General features: G+C 43.1%; 1 protein-coding gene across 1 annotated transcript in view; it reads left to right on the top strand.

Moving 5' to 3' along the window:
- Positions 1-19,723, top strand: part of fmn1 (formin 1) — a 639,512-nt gene that overhangs the window by 296,796 nt on the left and 322,993 nt on the right. Inside the window, 2 exon segments of the mRNA XM_072484913.1 lie at positions 6,164-7,077; positions 17,246-17,396. Of these exon segments, the coding sequence (XP_072341014.1) occupies positions 6,164-7,077; positions 17,246-17,396 (1,065 nt within the window).

The following is a 19,723-nucleotide window of genomic DNA, read 5'->3' as shown; positions in this document are numbered from 1 at the left end:
AAATTGGCCATGAAACATGACAGTCAGTTAAAATTGGCAGACGTAAAGGGGAACGTACAGTTGGATAGTGATGAAGATAGTGAGAACGAGCATCATAGTCGAAGGCTTGGTGGGGATCTATTTAAATATGCCCAAGCATTGCCAAGGTTTGATGAGAAGGAGATAGAATCCTTTTTCATTTCATTTGAGAAGGTAGCTAAACAAATGAAATGGCCACAGGACATGTGGGTATTACTGATTCAAACAAAGCTGGTAGGTAGGGCTAGTGAAGTGTTTGCATCACTACCGGAGGTATCTGGGATGTATGAGGAGGTGAAAAAATCCATCTTAGGTGCATATGAACTAGTGCCTCAAGCTACAGACAAAGGTTTAGAAATTTAGGGAAAGAATTTTATCAAACATACATGGAGTTTGAAAGGATCAAACAGAATAGTTTTGATAGGTGGATAAGGGCTTTGAAAGTAGACCAAACATATGAAGCTCTTAGAGAAATTATACTTTTGGAGGAATTTAAAAATTCAATTCCTGATGTAGTGAGAATTCATGTGGAAGAGCAGAGGGTTCAAACTGCGAGATTGGCAGCAGAATTGGAAGATGATTATGAATTAGTTCATAAATCAAAGCTTGGTTTCCGACATCAGTTTCATCCTGTGAGGGATAGAAACTGGAGACATGAGAAATACTGAAGTGGTAAAGGTAAAGGTGATCTGATGGGAGATAATAAGGAGAGTGTATCTCAGATTAAAAAAGAAATCCAGGAGGGTGGAAAAGAAATGGAAAGTTTCTAATGTTTTCACTGTAATAAACTAGGCCATGTAAAGTCACAGTGTTGGTGGTTGAAGAAAAGCACTGGGAAGGTTGATGTGGTAAAACAGGATAGGACAGTGGGGTTTGTTAAAGTGGTAAAGGAAAGCCCAAGTGAAGCAAAGGAGGTGCAAAAGATTGTACAGCCTGATCAAGAGGTGATTGATAAGAAGGTGCCAGATCTCTTTAAAGAATTTACTTGTGTGGGTAAAGTTTACTCATGTGTATCAGGAGGAGCAGGTAAAGAAGTCACAATTTTAAGAGATACGGGAGCTAGTCAATCTTTAATGGTAAGAGGTGAGGAGTTATGTAGTTTGGGAAGAATGTTGCCAGAAAAGGTGGTAAACTCCTCAGGGTGAGAGGAGTAGTGTTCCATCATATAAGGTAAGGTTGGAAAGTCCAGTGAAGAGTGGTGAAGTGGTAGTAGGAGTAATAGTGAAACTATCTTGTCCAGGAATGCAGTTTATCTTGGGTAATGATATAGCCGGATCGCAGGTGGGAGTGATTCCTACTGTGGTGGATAAGTCAGTGGAAAATCAGGCAACTGAAGTGTTGAAGGACGAATATCCTAGGATTTTTCCGGATTGTGTAGTGACAAGGTCGCAAAATCACAGATTAAAACAAGAGGAGAAATCAAAGAGTGAAGATGATGTTGAAGTGCAATTGTCAGAAACGATTTTTGATCAGATGGTTGAAAAAGAACAAGAACAGGTGGAGGATGAGGCGGATATTTTTAGTTCAGGAAAATTGGCGGAGTTACAACAAAAAGATATAGAAATAAAACGGATGTATCAGAAAGCATACACGGAAGAGGAATCTGAGTGTATACCAGAGTGTTATTACCGTAAAAGTGATGTCTTGATGAGAAACTGGAGACCTTTACATATGCAGGCGGATGAAAAGTGGGCAGAAGTTTCATAGAATTTACAGTGCAGAAGGAGGCCATTCGGCCCATCGAGTCTGCACCAGCTCTTGGAAAGAGCACCCTACCCAAGGTCAACACCTGCATCCTATCCCCATAACCCAGTAACCCCACTCAACACTGAGGGCAATTTTGGACACTAATGGCAATTTATCATGGCCAATCCACCTAACCTGCACATCTTTGGACTGTGGGAGGAAACCAGAGCACCCAGAGGAAACCCACGCACACAAGGGGAGGATGTGCAGACTCCGCACAGACAGTGACCCAAGCCGGAATCGAACCTGCGACCCTGGAGCTGTGAAGCAATTGTGCTATCCACAATGCTACCGTGCTGCCCATCAAGTTCATCAAGTAGTATTGCCGGTAGGGAATAGAAAGGAGGTGTTGCGAGTTGCACATGTGGTACCAGTGGGAGGTCATTTGGGAATAAGGAAAACTCAAGCTAAAATCCAGAAACATTTTTATTGGCCTGGACTACATTAAGATGTAGTTAAATTTTGTCAATCATGTCACACATGTCAAGTGATAGGGAAACCTCAAGCAGTGATAAAACCAGCGCCCTTAATACCCATTCCAGCATTTGAGGAACCTTTTACAAGGGTTCTAATTGATTGCGTAGGACCGCTTTCTAAAACAAAAAGTGGGAATCACCATCTTTTGACTATAATGGATGTGTCTACTAGGTTTCCAGAGGCCATTCCAATACGTAATATTACAGCCAAAAAGATTGTGGAGGAGTTACTTAATTTCTTTACTAGGTATGGACTACCCACAGAAATACAATCGGATCAAGGATCAAATTTTACCTCAAGGTTATTCAAAGAATTATGGATAGCTTAGGAATAAAACAATTTAAATCAACTGCGTACTATCCAGAATTGCAGGGAGCGTTAGAAAGGTGGCATCAGACATTAAAGACAATGTTGAGGGCTTATTGTCACGATTATCCAGAGGATTGGGATAAAGGAATTCCATTCGTACTGTTTTCAATTAGGGATGCACCTAATGAGTCAACCAAATTCCGTCCTTTTGAACTAATGTTTTGTCATGAGTTAAGAGGACCACTTAAATTGATTAAGGAAAAATTGGTGAGTGAGAAAATGGAAATTACATTATTGGATCACGTGTCAAATTTTAGGGAACCATTAAGTAGAGCAGGTGAATTGGCTCGACGACATTTGAAAGTTGCACAAAATGTGATGAAACGGGTCGCGGACAAGAAATCAAAAGTTTGTAGTTTTGCCAGTGGAGATAAAGTTTTAATGTTGTTACCAGTGGTAGGTGAACCTTTAAAAGCTAGGTTTTGTGGACCTTATCAGACTGAAAGGAAATTAAGTGAGGTGAATTATGTGGTAAAAACACCAGATAGAAAGAAAACTCACCGAGTGTGTCATGTGAATATGCTTAAAAGGTACTTTGGGGAAGGAGAGAAAAAGGAGGAGGTTTTAATGATTCTAACTCAAAATGACGAACCAAATCCAGATGACTGTGAATTTGACATACCTCAAATTAAATTGGAAAATGAGGATCATAGAATCATAGAAGTTTACAGCATGGAAACAAGCCGTTCGGCCCAACCAGTCCATACCGCCCAGTTTTTACCAGTAAGCTAGTCCCATTTGCCCGCACTTGGCCCATAACCCTCTATACCCATCTTACCCATGTAACTATCAATGAAAATCGCTTATTGTCACATGTGGGCTTCAAATGAAGTTACTGTGAAAAGCCCCTAGTTGCCACATTCCGGTGCCTGTTCAGGGAGGCTGGTACGGGAATTGAACCGTGCTGCTGACCTTCCTTGGTCTGCTTTAAAAGCCAGCGCTTTACCCCTGTGCTAAACCAGCCCCTTTGTTCTTAAAAATTGGGATAAATTGTTGAGTTACCTTCCAGAGGAAAAACGGACTGAGCTGAAAGAGCTATATACCGATTCAAAGTTATGCCATTTGGCATGAAAAACGCCCCAGCCACATTTCAACGGTTAACTAACAAAGTTGTTTCAGGATTACCCAATTGTGTGCTATACATTGATGATCTGATAATTTTCAGCCAGACATGGACAGAACATTTGAAACATCTGATGGAGTTATTCGATCGACTTCAGGAGGCAGGTTTGGTGATAAACCTAGCCGAAAGTGAATTTGGAAAAACCCAAGTCACTTTTCTTGAGGAGTTTCCGATACCCTCAAGACAAAGGAAATTAATGCGAGTTCTTGGCATGAGTGGATTTGATTGAACATTTGTGCAAACGTTTTGTAGCATGATTGCTCCACTGATGGACTTGCTGAAGAAACGTCAAACATTTCAGTGGACAGCGGACTTTCAACAGGCATTTGACAGCCTGAAAGCTGTGATAACCAATGCTCCTGTGTTGGAGAATTACAAGGGACTCTGTGATCAGATTGAACTAAAGTATCTGACTTTAAAGAGACATGCCGAGGCATAGAGAAATGGTCGGATCGTGCAGAGACCTTCTTGTTCAAAGAGACTGTCAATCGAGAAAGATTTCAGTTGGAAGAAGAACGGGAAAAAATGGACTATATTATTATACCTGTTTGCGTGTTGTTTTTTTTAAAACAAAAAAGGAAATTTACTGTGTGCATTTCTTAAAGGATCGTGAAAAGGTGAAAAATGAAACCATCTTGAAGTTGATGGTTTCTTTTTTTGGGGCGGGGAGGTGTCATAAGAAATTTAAGAAATGGGTGTTTATAAATGGGTGTGTATATAAGGATCTGTAGTGAGAATACCTTTAAGAAATGGGTGTTTATTACTGCAGTGATGTCAGAGAGTGGGTGGAATTGGGCTGTCTTTCAGCTTTTTACTTTTGTTTTAGTCTGTTTGCTGCAGGCTGTGTTTTAGTTTCGTTTTCAGAGCTGGATAGCTGCAGCCACAGCCAGAAGGTGTATTACAGTCTCTCTCTGTAATCTAAAGACTGTAAATCGATCCTGGTGATTTAAAACTAATAACAATAGTGACTTTCACCTGATGTGCTTCTGGTAAAAGGTGTTTTCAGTCTTATGGATGTTAAAAGGAAAGCTTAAAGGATTACTTAATGTTGTATTCTTTGGGGGTTGTATTTGAATTAATGGTTGCTAAGATGTTCACTCTATGTTTTCAAAAGGTTAACTTGAGTTCATAGAATAAACCATGTTTTGCTATCAAAAATACTTTTCAATTTCTGCTCTACCACACCTGGAGAGTGGGCCGTGTGCTCCCCATACCACAATCTATTAAAAGTTTTGGGTCAGGTGAACTCCATGATACACTTTGGGGTTCTCTAAACCCTGGCCCATAACAATACGCAGGGGTAGGCAATGCTGAAATGCTTTGAATATATATTTGAGCTTCCCATTCCTTGTGTACTGAAGCCAGCAATGAAGCTGGGAGCACATCTGTCATTGTCCTTCAGGGATGAGTCCTGCAGATTTTGTACAACGTTGGGGCGGGGGGGGTGAGGGGATAAAACTGAGTTAGTCAAGGATACGGCTTGGATTCTATCAGTGGGGCCTGTATCGGCACTTGCACCTTCACACCTCCATTCAAGTAGCATACCAGTATAAATACGGTGTTGGATCCTGGCTGAAGAGCAGCAGTGGGTATTATTTGGAACATTGCAGGCCCTGGCCTGAACTTTGATCTTTAAGGGCCAGATAGAAATTTTGCTGCTTGTAATATAGTGAAGAATATTCCAATCAAGATGACAACACAGCATAACTGGATATGTATCATTTTCCTGGAAACTCCACTGGAGGTACAGCGGGAGACCCTATAGAGCCTCTGCCAAATTTTAAGTGACTGGTCTTTAGTAGTATGATAGCATTATTTAAATATTAAGATAAGATGTATTTCATTTAAGCCTATTATTTAGCCACTATCTGGGCACACTACTTTAAATACAGTCAGAAATCAGTCAGAAGCTAAATTGCAAGGTTGAATAATATGAATTATGAGGTGAAATATGTAGGCCGAGGTTTTATTGCACCTCAATCATTTTAAATTGGGTAGTATCGCAGGTGGAGGAAGAAGAAAATGGAACAGTGCGTTCCACCACCAGATTTTCAATCCTAAAATCTTGTGCCATTTCTATTTCTGTCAATGCTGCCTCCTTCAATTCTGGTGCTGCATTGGCTGAATGACTGTCGCATTCAGGTCATAGCCTAACATCAATACCGTCAGGAGTTTGCCTGGCATTTGTTAATGAGCCCTGTCCTATGAATCTGGTTCCGGGTCACCACACTGAGCAGAACTCATGCTTTGACCCCAGTAACAATATATTGAGGACAATTTTGTGACCCAAATGAAAAACTTAATAATAAACATGAGAAAATGCTTGTACGATCATATGTAGAAAATCTCTAAAGGATAACAAAAAAAAATCATGATTTGCTTAGATAGGTGTGTTTACTGAATGTTAATTTGTATACTGTTTCTCAACAGCATGATTTTGAGTTGAAACTTTTCCATATCCGTGGGGAACATGCTGAAGCAATCGCTAAACTTGAAGAAACTGCTGCACAATTGAAAAATGCGTTGGAAAATAAAACAAAAGACGGCAAATCTGAAACAAGAGATGTTGCTGTTTCCACTGCAGATGGACTTGTGCCAAAAACATTTCGCAATGTTTGCATTCAAACTGACAGAGAAACATTCATCCACATTCAAGATGATGGCAAAATAGCCAAAAGCAATCTGACTAGTCCAGGAAAGCTGAATCTTGCATCCTTGAACTTGAATGGCCAGTCAGCTCATTCTCTGCACACTATAAAAGGAGAAGCTTTATCATCCTCACAACCCTCAACTTCACAAGAATCAAACTCTCAGCCTGTTCCAGCTCCTGCTTTATCACCACCACTTTCAGATCAGTCTCAATGTTCTGCGACTCTTCTCCCAGGTTCTGGACCTCCACCACCGCCTCCTCTCCCAGATTCTGGACCTCCTCCTCCGCCTCCTCTCCCAGGATGTGTACCTCCACCTCCGCCTCCTCTGCCAGGCTTTGGACCTCCACCTCCACCTCCTCTGCCAGGCTTTGGACCTCCTCCTCCGCCTCCTCTCCCAGGCTGTGTCCCTCCACCTCCACCTCCTTTCCCAGGTTTTGGACCTCCTCCTCCTCCCCCTCTCCCAGGCTTTGGACCTCCTCCTCCTCCTCCTCTCCCAGGCTTTGGACCTCCTCCTCCTCCTCCTTTCCCAGGCTGTGGCCTTCCGTCTCTACCCCCGCCATTTGGAGTTGCTGGAAATTCATCTTTTCCTAATCCAAGTTTATCCACAGAGAGACAAGCAAGGAAACCTATAGTTGAACCAACTCGCCCAATGAAACCCTTGTATTGGACAAGAATCCAGATAAAAGATTCCAGGTACTGTAAATAAATGATAATTATTCCTGTTTGTATGTTTTAGCGCTGTTCCATTCATATAACAAATTAGAGCTACATTTACAATTACAACTTGAATTTGCTAAATTCATTCAATGGCAGCTAATTGTGAATGAGATGGAAAGGGAAATGTGAAATTGTCACCTTTCCCACCTTGGCAATATTTACCAGCATTCTGGCAGTATTTTGGCAATATTTGGCAGTGCCCTCCTGTTGAAGTGAAAGTCAGGTGAGGTTCTGTAATTGGCAAGTGCTCTGCTCTGTCAGCTTACTGATCACATGATAGCAAAAGATTACACTGTAATAATCAACTTTGTGTAAGTTGGAAAAAAACTGAGATTCAATTTTTACAAACATTTTATTCTTTAATTTTAAACTGATGATACAATCGCAATAAATCAAACAGTGTTTGTTTAGTGGGCTACGCACTTACTCTTTGAGTGCTAACACAAGTTTTTTTTTCTCGACAAGTTCACCTTTTATCAAAACAGTGTTAATTTTATTAACTCCAGGCTAACTCTGAATGCCCAAGGCATTAACTATAATAAATGTTTGAGTGACTGGATAAAAAGATATGGACAAAACTTTGCTTTCTCAGCACGGCACTGATGCATGTTACAAAACACAAATAATTGTGTTCTGTTATTTTTCATCCGCAATATTAAAATATAACAACATAAGCAATATTTTATGGTATTTTAACCTGTAACCCGACACAATCTTGGAAGCAATTTGGATTCCCCTATCCTGGCCGCAACGTCTACCTTCTGGAAATAATCACAAATCCATCCTTGCAGTGGCGACAGTAATGTTTTGAAATTGGATGGGCTTGGCCTTTTGCCATAGTAAGTCAAGACCATGCCTCATTCCTGTCAGTCTCTCAAGTCTAAAGGCCAATGTACATTTTACTGTGTAACTCACTGTCACGATTTCAAATTTCTTCGCCTTTTTTGAAGTACCCTAACTCTTCTGAATCTTAATTTTTTTTTTTCAATCCTTGTCTGTTTTTTAAAAGCAATTAAAAATGTTCTGATGATCGGCTTCAATTATACTGGCTTCTTCACCCCTCTTTTCTCAGACTCCATTTTTGAGAAATGCCCCAATCTATGTTTCAGCCATTCCAAGAACGTGGATTACGCAGCAACCATTTGCAGCCAGGACTCTAATATGAGCAAAACTGCACTGTTTAATTGACAGTGTATCTAACCAATTTGTCAGATGGATCAAAACTATGGCGCGCTGTTGAGGGTCTAGAAACCCCATTACACATTTGAGATGTTTACGGGTGGGATTATCCGGTCACGCCCACCCCAAGATCATAAATTCCTGCCCCAGCTCAACGGACATTCAAATGTTTTGTCAAATTTTCCGTCCTCCCGTGGCGGGTAGGCCCGGAATATTTACCCGATTTCAATGAAGTTGAAGTTTACAGAGGTTTCATTTTCTCCTGTGTACCAGCTAAGCAATATCGGCAGCAACATTATTCTTTCCTTCAGTTGCCCAATAATAATATTAACCTTTAATTGTCACAAGTATGAAGTTACTCTGAAAAGCCCCTACTCGCCACATTGCTGCGCCTGTTCGGGGAAGCCGGTACGGGAATTGAACCCGCGCTGCTGGCCTTGTTCTGCATCACAAACCAGCTGTCTAGCCCACTGAGCTAAACCAGCCCTCAGTTTAGACAGCAGGGGCACTTCTGAGAAGAGATTCTGACTTAAGGCACATTACCCTTGTGAACTACAATAAAAGTGAATTACTGTGGATGCCGGAACTCTGAAATAGGCACAAAAAGTGCTCGGAATACTCAACGGGTCTGGAAGTATCTGAGGCGGGCAAACGTTTTATAACTCTTAGAGTCATATTCAACACAAAACCTCTCTCTACAGATGCCGCCAGACCTGCTGAGTATTTCCAGCATTTTCTGTTTTTATTCCTTGGGCAGTGTTTGGACATTCAGGAAGAAAATTAGATGGGGATGTTATAAATGCTCCTCAGACACATTGATTACTCAATGAAGCTTTGTGGTGGCTCAATTCTCAGTTGGGAAGCTCCACAAATCCTAGGGTTTCGTAAAAGCGGTGAGAATAATATATTATTCTCAGCAATATAGAGAAGATTTTAATTTGCTGCCTGATTATAAAACTGGCATTGCAAATCCATTGTCCATTACAGATACCTATGTTGTCCTGATAGTAATATCAGTGACATAGGGTGGAAATTTATCATCCCGTCATGGTGGGGGCAGGGTGGGAAAATGTGTTGAGCTGTTTAAATGTCCATTGACTGGCAGGAGTGAATCATAGAATTTACAGTGCAGAAGGAGGCCATTCAGCCCATCAAGTCTGCACTGACCCTCTGAAAGAGCACCCTCCAAGGCTCATGGCCTCACCCTTGCCCCACCTAATCTTTGGACACTAAGGGGCAATTTTAGCATGGCCAATCCAACTATCCAGCTATCCAGACCTGTGGCAAGAAACTGGAGCACTCGGAGGAAACCCACGCAGACATGGGGAGAATGTGCATACTCCACACAGACAGTCACCCAAGGACAGAATTGAACCTGGGTCCCTGGCACTGTGAGGCAGCAGTGCTAACAACTGTGCCGCCCTGTGGGGAAATTCCGCCTACTGTCTTAATAATAAACTAAATTAAATAACCCTATAATTGAATGGCTAGTTGAATAGCAAACGAAGCGTGGGACAAGAACTATTTTTGTTAATTTGAAGGAAAGGTCGAATTGAGTCATATGGAATGTTAGTTATCGAGTCATAGAGGTCTACAGCGGAGAAAAAGCCCTTCAGCCCATTGTGTGTGTGCCGATCAAAATCAACCAGCGATCTATTCTAATCCTATTTCACAGCACTTGGCTCATAGGCTTGAATGCACATCTAAATATTTCTTAAATGTTATGAGGGTCCCTACCTCCACCACCCTTTCCGGCAGCGAGCTCCCAGACTCCCACCAACCTCTGGGTGAAAAAGCTTTTTTCTCACACCCTCTCGAAACCTCCTGCCCCTTACCTTAAATCTATGCCCCCTGGTCATTGATCCCTCCACTAAGGGAAAAAGTTTCTTTGCGTCTACTCTATCTATGCCCCTCATAATTTCATACATTATAGTTGGAGCTCACCAACGAGCTATTCAGCTGCCTACAATGTTGCTCAGAGGATTCTTATCCCTTCAGAAGTTCTTTAAAATAGTGAGTGAAATGTAATGATCTGATAATGAAAGGTAAAATACTGATCACTGTGGGTATAACCAGGTGGCTTAATGCGCTCAAGGATCCACTATGTTGGCCTGAAATCAGGTCTGCTACCAAGTAAGAGAATTTGAATTAAAGCTATTCTATTCTATTTTAAAAGCAGTGGCAGATGCAGAAAAAAGGGAAATGCAAATACCAAAGGAGAATTTATGTTTTAAAACACCCCCACATTTATCAACATAGAGTACTTACTCTATGTACCAATTTCTCCCTGTCAACAGCAATTTGCTGCAGTGAAATTCTTCAATTCATTCATTTTGAGCACATGGTTTCATAGCTTTCTTAAAGTAGCATCAGAAGAAATTCTCGAAACTCGTGAAATTTAGATGCATTCTGTGCCCAGATTGTCAATCACACCCAACACAGAAGCTGTATCCCAATATGCAGAAGGAATTCAGCCTTGATGCTGGTGCGCAGATATCTTGATAATAAACGTGATGACAATGTTGGATGTTAACATGAAGTTGTGAATTCATAAGATTGTCGGTAGGGTTCACGAAGCAAGCTTTAATCCTGATTTATTTTGGAATGTTGTCATCTGTACCTAATTATAAAGTAGCATCGTCATAAAACACAAGCACAGCCAATCATGATTATTGAGGAAGAGAAAGATTTCAGAACATTCAACATTTCACCCTATAATGATGAATTAGGCACCGTTCAAAAATAGCTGAAAAGATACTACACTTACAATTCATTACAAGTTTTAAACTTATGCTGGCCAAAGTATATTCAGTTAGTATGGGCGCAATTCACCCAAGAGATGACTAAAAGTCAATTTGGGAGAACCCTCCGTTTCATGCCCCCCACAACCGATATGAAGCCCCTTTGTACCCTCCTTCACTCCCTGAACCTCATTTCATGGACATGACCCCCATCAAGCCACAATCCCTGGCAGTGCCAGCATGGCATCTGGGCACCCTGGCACCAGAACACCCCCCATGGCACCCTGGCAGTGCCAACGAGGAACCATGGCAGTGCCTGTTGGCACTACCAGGATGCCCAGTTGGCACTGCCGGGTGCCAGCAGGAGTGCCACAGTACTACCCTGTCCTCTCCTGCCCACCTGGGGGGGGCTGCAACACCCTCAGAGACTCCTGGAGTGGCAATCATGCTTGGTCTCTGCTTGGGGAGGCCTCACCTGGTGGCTCCCGCACGCTAGGAGGATGCTACCTCAGCTAAATGCTGGACCTAATGGCTCATTTAAATATTATTATCCAGATCGTGTCCAGCGAGTGCATGACTCAGAGTGCGCCGAGCACCGAGGGTCAGGTGACTCTGGTACGGTTTTGGGCTCGGCGCAAAGCCCCTTTTGGGCCTCTCCCGTGATGCACCTAGCGCACACAGATTGGCGCCGGGCGCAATGCAGTGGTAGAATTGCACCCAATATCTTTGCTAAGAGCTGTCTGAAAACTAGTTTTATTGGGCATGATTTAAATCAATTTGGGAAGAGAATGCACCAATTTGTGTTTGTTAAAATCATGCTGTGCGCTTTTGTAATATGTGTGAACTAATATCACATTTGTCAATTTCAACCAAATGTCATTTCAAATTGAAGCTGAGGTACGTAGCACTGTTTGGTTTCCGACAACAATTTAAAAGGAACGGTTCTGGTCAGCGCATATGGTTGTGTAAAGACAGTGTAGGCTGAGAAACTAGGCAAGGGCCATTTTGTCTGTTTCCTGTCTTATTGCGTTGCTTTAGGTTACAGTCTAAGTTTAAATGCTCCTTAAAGCAATCAATGTGGTTTTGTGTGATTAACCGCAGGATTGCTGTTTCCATCATGCACCATAAGAATCTTTATTTCAGCACGCTCCACCCTGCTCCACCCAGCCCTCCCATCCCCACTTCTGATCCACACTCGAGATGCATCCATAATTCCAATTAGACCCGGAAGGCTAACCATGAACCTAAACACCCTATTGAGTCAGGAGTGGAGTTCACCAACAGATGGCATTCAGCACTTGCACCAGCAGAGTAGACATGCCGGTTTTTATGGCCACCTGTACGTTGAATGAATACGCAGAGAAAAATGCTGGATAAACTCAGGAGATCTGGCAGCAGCTGTGGGGAGAAACAGGGTTGACTTTTTGGATCTAAATGATTCTTCTGCAAAGAAAGACATGTTTTGTTCATCTTACACATCAGAAGTGACCAAGCATTATGCAGCTGGGCTGTGTGAAGTATTTCAAATATGCCAAACTTTTAAGGGTTTCAGTTGAAAATTGCAATCAATTTGTGCGCCTTGCTAGAGTGTTAAGAGGTATGGGAATAATAAAAGAGCTTTAAGGGCTTTGTCGTGGGCAGACATGCACATGTAGTCATGTTAAGAGAAAACACTTTGTGATATGAATACTTGGATCGTCTATGGTACTGTAGGAGTGCAGCTCTCCTCGGGTTGACCTGTGTTCAAGCTCTGCAGTTACTATACACAAAGTTGCCTGTGATTCCCAGCACCTGTCAGGTACCTTGTATCACTGATGTTCAACGATAGTGCCCTTGAGTGTCAGAGTGCTGTCCACCTTGCAGATGTTATGAAGCACCATCTACCCATCACTACTTCTGGAACAGAGGGTTAGGGTGCTGCACAGGCCCAGATCTTCACACCTTAATAACATTTCTTGGCATTCACCAACATCTCTGCAAAATGTGCAGGAATTTTCCCCCAGGCCATTGAAATTGTGTCTGGATTTTCCCCCATTGCCAGTGGATTAACGGAAAGGTCCAACTTTCGTCTTTGAAAGCTCGCGATTTTTGAATTGCTTGCTTCCTTTCTAAATGTGCCTGAAGAATGCAAATAACATTGAATGTCTGCATTTGAAGCATAAGATTGAATTTGAGAATGATGAAGAATATTTTTCAGAATATAAAAAATGCCATGCTAGAATTTTCATTCCGGTAACTCCTACCTTGCTAGGAGCATGTAAAATGTGGGCCTGGATTTCCTGGCAGCAGGCAGCAACAGAAAATTCTTGCCATGGTGTTGAATTATTCTGTGTTTGATTATGTGAGTCTGTTGACTGTTGGCAGCATGGTGGCACAGTGGTTAGCACTGCTGCCTCACAGCAGCATTGACCCGGGTTCAATTCCGGCCTTGGGTCACTCTCTGTGTGGAGTTTGCAAGTTCTCTCTGTGTGGGTTTCCTCCGGGTCCTCTGGTTTCCTCCCACAATCCAAAGATGTACAGATTAAGAGGATTGGCCATGATAAATTGCCCCTTAGTGTCCAGGGATGTGCAGGTTAGGTTATGGGGTTATGGGATAGGGCAGGGTGGGAGGGGGAGTGGACATGGGTAGAGTGCTCTTTCAAAGGTTCGGTGCAGATTCAATGGGTTGAGTAGCCTCCTTCTGCACTGTAGGGTATCTATAATGCTCATTGTGCTCGATTGGTTCAGACTGGGTGTTGATTCAGAGAAAACAACACAAACTGGAGAAAGAGACGGGAGCTAGATCTAGAAGCATGAAGTCGACATTTTAGAAGCACTGTGAATAAAACCTGTTGCACAAATATAAACCAGTGCCATCTATGCACAGATCCATGGTATAAAATATATAACACTTGGGACTATCTGGACTCTGAAAACAATCTAACCCGACAAAATAAAACTTTTTTTATTTAACTGTTGTATTTCGATTCAAATGTGATAGTTCGCTGCAAAAATCTTGATGTAACAAGTACTGCATTTCCTAATAACACTAAGAAACACACTTAAAATTGTGATTAGAACATTTCATCTCCCCCTCAGAAAGGTGGAAGATACTGTCAGCAAAAGTAGTTAGTGCTGTATTAATTAACTGCTTCAAAAAATGCAAGTTTGTATCTGTTTAAAAAAGAAATTGGAAGTTAGGTCACAGAAGATACAAATATTATGCAAGACACCAAATGCTGTTGGGATAGGTGTGGTGGATTTCTGTGGAGGTTAGCAGATGAGGGTTAATTAGTGCAGATGTCTAGGAAGGTAAATATCCTGAAAAGATATTTATTGGCATATTTACGCATAATTTTCATTTAGAAAGAATGGATGGATGTAGATCTGTATAGGATCGATTATACATTGTCCAATGGAAGAAAAATAAATTAAATGCTGGTGTAAGCCACTCAGACCCCTCGAGCCATTTAATAAGATCATGGCTGAAGAAGGAGCCTTGGTGTTGCTAAAATACCTTTCCTCATTCTGCACTTTCTGCTTACATGAACTATCAATCCTCTTTTTCACTGTCACAAGTTAGAGCTTAGATTCTAACACTCTACTTTGCGCAGTTATCCAAATTATGGGGTTGGAAAAGTATAACACTTCCAACTCTAAATCTCATCGATTCCACCATTAATGAATGCTAGTTTTTAATCAGATTTTAAGGTCACCAACAGCACATATGTGGTAATAAATGCTCCCAGTGTCAAACCACACACTTTAGTTCCCTTGAATAAGCAGTCATTATGTGACTATGGATGCTTTTCCTTAATAAAGAGTTTGGTGGGAGTTGACGTGACACCATTATTATTTGACCTTCTCTCTCGGCCCTGCACTCTTCTCATGATCAGCATCATCATTGGATGGCTTCATGATGGCAGGAGCTCTACAATGCGGCCCTGACCCCCTTATTACCAATGCCACCTCCTTCCAAACCACTTGAGCTATACTGTTTTCAAGCATTTCTTCCCTTATCCCCCAAAATTGCATCCCTGCCTTACCTTGAAGTCACAGTCTGAAAAATCTGCTCCTGCATTTCTCCTGTTAATTATTGTCAAACCTATTTTTTAATAATAACAATCTTTATTAGTGTCACAAGTAGGTTTACATTAACACTGCAATGAAGTTACTGTGAAAATCCCCTAGTCACCACACTCTGGCGCTTGTTCGGGTAACAGAGGGACAATTCATAATGTCCAATTCACCGAACAAGCACGTCTTTCGGAACTAACCAGCACATCTTTGGAGTGTGGGAGGAAACCAGAGCACCCGAAGGAAACCCACGCAGACACGGGGAAAATGTGCAGACGCTGCACAGACAGTGGCCCAAGCCGGGAATCGAATCTGGGTCCCTGGTGCTGTGAAGCAACAGTGCTAACCACTGTGCTACTATTTACAGACGATATCCCTTTAATACACAGTCTGTCCTTAAGTCAGGACTAAACACATCTTTCACTGCTTTTCCCCTCTAACTTTTCCGGAATTACAGTCGTTTTTCCGGCCTTTTGCAGATGGGCGTAAATCTCTGTTCAACCAGACAATATTAAAAATAGCTGAGCCCAAGATTCTGGACCGTGGGAGGTGCCTGCCCATCCCCCTCTACCTCTGCTGACAGATTACAGCAATAAATTGGATAAGGCAGCCAGCAGGACAATCTAGAAACACTTTTAGTTTGGTCCGGTTTGTTGTAAGTATATTGCTCAGGATATTTGACACTGTTTTTGTTACACAGCAGTGTACTTGTAGACATTGTGGTCTGACTATTCGGGAGTGTCCATAGTTGGTGGGCCCGTGGGAGGGCAGAGGGTATAATCACTGAACCTGAAGGATGAGGCCTGGGGTGCCCCCCAATATTGAGCATTGATTTCATGGAGCCAGCAAGATGAATAGAACTGCTGACAATGTGTAAATAAAGATCAGGTTGCGGTAAAGTAGCAGTGGCCCATGGACGAGGATGTGGGGTGGGCTTGGGGTGTGTGGTGCATGATCAGACTGGGAAGTGGGTGAGACAGGTGTTGAAGCTGCTTATTTGTCCAGATAAGGGGCTAACTCCTGTTTAAGGGGCCTGTGCTGCATGCTGATGGTTTGGCCTTTACCAATATGGTCGGTGGAACAATTCCAGCCTGTAATGAGGGTGCACATCCTGCCTGCCATATTGGAGGGCTCAAAGTCTTTTCAACTTCTAAAATAGTCTAGGCCTCACCCATTTGCAGGTTTGTGTACCTCAGGCATAAATAAAATAAAATAGTTTATAGATTGTCCTGCTGACTGCCTTATACAATTTACTGAGCTTAACCTCCAGGATCCATGACAAATGTTTCTTTACAAAGCAAAATGGGTGATTATTTAAAGATCTTGGGCAGGATTCGCCAGTCGCCGACACCAAAATTGTGTTCAGCGATCAGCCGGAGAATCAATGATGCCGCCGAAATCGGGGGCGGTGCCGTTTTTGCGATGCTCCGCCCCCTCCAAAGCGGGTACTCTAGGAGTATCGACAGCCTCAGGACGTTACCTGAGGCCCTCTCCCCGGTGACCTGTCCCCGACCGGCCGAGTTCCCAACGGTGTGGATATCTCATGCTATTATTTGTCGGGAACTTGGCGTGGCGGCTGCGGACTTAGTCCAGCGCCACCACAGTTGGGGGAGAGCCGATCCGCGGGCAGTGGGGGCTTTGGCAGAGGCTGGGGTCACAGTTGGGGGTGGTCTGGGGTCGTGAGCACTATTTGGCAGGCCGGGTCCGCATGCGGCTGGCGCAATGTTGCACAGGCACGACAATTCTCCGGCCTTAGTGGCAGCGAGAGCCGGGTGCTCTACGCTGCCTGCCTGCTAGCCCCCCACCAAACAGAGGATCAGTGGCCGTTTAGCACCGATGTTTCAGTCGTAAAACGCCACCGTTCCCACGCCGGCATCGGGCTATGGCCTGAAAATTGGAGAATCCAGCCCCATGTGCTTGTTGCTCATAGGGCGGAATTTACATTCCCTCTCACCAGCAGGATCTCCCGGTACCACTAATGTCAGTGGACCTCCGAATGGCTCCCTTCATTTTCCGCTCCCGACTGGCAATACAATTCCGCCCAGAGATATATTTTTTTTGCTTTAAATTTTAAGCTATGTTTATGTTGAATTGGTGTGACTGCTGTACAAGTTCGTTACTGAGTACATGCAATGTTTTGTGAATGCTTATTTATCTTATTCTTCCAGAGATGACCAAATGTCAACTATTTGGGAATCACTGGACGAGCCTTCTATCCAAGATGCTGAAGAATTTGAAGAACTGTTCTCTAAAGCAACAATGAAGGAAGTGAAGAAGCCTTTGTCAGACACCTACCAAAAGACAAATAAGACTAAAAAGGTTAGTTTTAATGTGAATGTCGACCAAATTTATCACAGGGTATCGAATTAGTCTTACCATGGGTTTTCAACTACAGAAAAAAATGGACATTTTATTATAACCCTAATCTGGGTGACAATCAACATTTTAATTTATGTATAAATTCAGGACAAATAAACGATAAATCTTAGGGCATCTTAGGATGAAGTTCCATTATGTGATATTTGAATGCAGCCGCAATCATTCCAGTTTTGAGTAAACACATTTCTGTGCTAATACTACACAGTGTGGTGGCGTGGCCCTTTTAAGGGGGCGGGCTTGACAGACCATGTGACTTAGCCAATCGTGCGGAGCATGCGAATCCTGGCCAATGGGGAGTTTGCGCGGGTGCTCTGGAAGCAATACCCTGGATAGTGTGGACTCCAGAGCCGAAGTGATCAGTCCTGTTATCATAGAATCATAAAATCCCTACAGTGCACCAACGAGAGTTGGGAACTATTTAAATGTGAGTGAAAATGCCTATCATGAGTAAACTGGATGTTTTTTGACCAAGGGGCTGAAGATTGGGGTCAGCACATCGAACGGTTCTGCTATTTCTTTACTCGATCAGCGGTGGCATAGTGACACAGAGGTTAGCACTGCTGCCTCATGGCACTGAGGACACGGGTTCGATCCCGGCCCTGGGTCACTGTCCATGTTGTTGCTAACTTTTGGTTGGCTCTTAAATGTTGCTCGTTGTGTCTTTACTTAATTTGCTCTGTCTCTATAACCTTTGCTCTAGAGTCACCAGGTATCTTTATGATACCACCACGAGGTTCAAGTTCAAGTGCTGATCAGTAACTCAATACACCAGTTAGTACGTTTCAAATCAAAACACATTTATTATACACAGTCAATCACTACTCATGTATAAAACTCTACTTACTAGACTATCTCTAACACTAAAAGGCCTATACTTAGCTTTGGAACTAGCCCACCAGGTCAGGTAAACAAATGGCCTTTCATTCGATTCTGAGTCTGCAGGCTTCAAAGCTGGTATGGACTGGTAGCTAGGAGCGCCTATCTCATGGCGTGCGTTGACTGGAGACTTACTTGGTTGGTGCAACTACTAGGCAGGTCATGGTCAAGGATTGTTTCGAGCTGCTGAGAGACCCTGCCAAGAAGAACAAGTTGAACTTGGGGACTCTATTTTATAGTCCCCAGGGGCTTCGCGCCATTCGGGGCAGACCCCGTACCTGGTTCCAACTGATTGAACTAAGTTCTGATCACTTGGATCGATTTCTCCAATACTGGAGCTGTTCCCTGATCGCTGGGCGGTTCCTAAGTGTCCGTTGGCCTTCCTTTGTCTTGGCTCCTGCTGGCGCCGAGGAGTCTGGCTTGGCCTTGTTTACCTTAACTGTTTCCAATTGTTCCCGGGAATCGCTCATTAATATGCAGATGGTTGTTAGTTTCAGTGCTGTCTGGGTTCCTGCAAGTTCTGATACACAGGAAACTTTGCACTGCTGTTTTTCCTGCGTTGACTGAATTTCCCTGCATTCTTAGCGGATCTCCATTTTAAGTCGGGAAGTGGCCAACCCAGGTGGCTACAATGTGGCGTTTGCACATTCTCCCTGTGTCTGGGTGAGTCTCACCCCCACATCCCAAAGATGTGCAGGGTAGGTGGATTGGCCACGCTAAATTGGCCCTTAATTGGAAAAATAAATTGGGCATTCTAAATTTAAAAAAAAAAAATGTTTTTACTCGATCGATATCACAGGACGAGACAAGCAGAAGGTGATACGTATGACAGTTTGCGGGCCCCAAACGTATAATTTAATTAGGAATCTCACATCCTTAGAGGCACTCGACTCAAAGACCTTTGATCAGAGATAAGTTGGTCGAAGAACACTTCAATCCATGGTTCTCGATTATCCTCCCAAATTATGAATTTAACTCTGCAGTGAGGGACCATGAAGAGTCTGTCTCAGCTTCCATAGCCAGGCTTCACCAGCTGGCTGAGCACTGTGAGCGAGGAACTGCACTCAGTGTCATGTTGCACAACCAACTGGTTTGTGGGATCTAAAGCCTCGATATCCAGAAGAAACCCCTGACTGAATCCACGATTACGTTAGAAAAAGCAATTGAGATAGCTCAGGTGCGGAGTGTGCTGAAAAAAACGCGACTGTGCTCCAAAACATGGCTGAAGGGGAGGTGAATCAAGTATGGGGCAGTATGGCTGTGAGGTGCATGGCAAAATCAACAGGCCCAGCAGAAAACCATACACGGTCCTCAGGAATGGACCTGAGTCAAAGGACCAGGAAAAGGATGGGGTATCGACCCAAGTCAGAAGTGGACTGCTATTGTTGTGG

The sequence above is a fragment of the Scyliorhinus torazame genome, chromosome 2 (genome assembly GCF_047496885.1).
Source record: "Scyliorhinus torazame isolate Kashiwa2021f chromosome 2, sScyTor2.1, whole genome shotgun sequence".
Lineage (NCBI taxonomy): Eukaryota > Metazoa > Chordata > Chondrichthyes > Carcharhiniformes > Scyliorhinidae > Scyliorhinus > Scyliorhinus torazame.
This window is presented reverse-complemented; position numbering and strand designations above follow the sequence as displayed.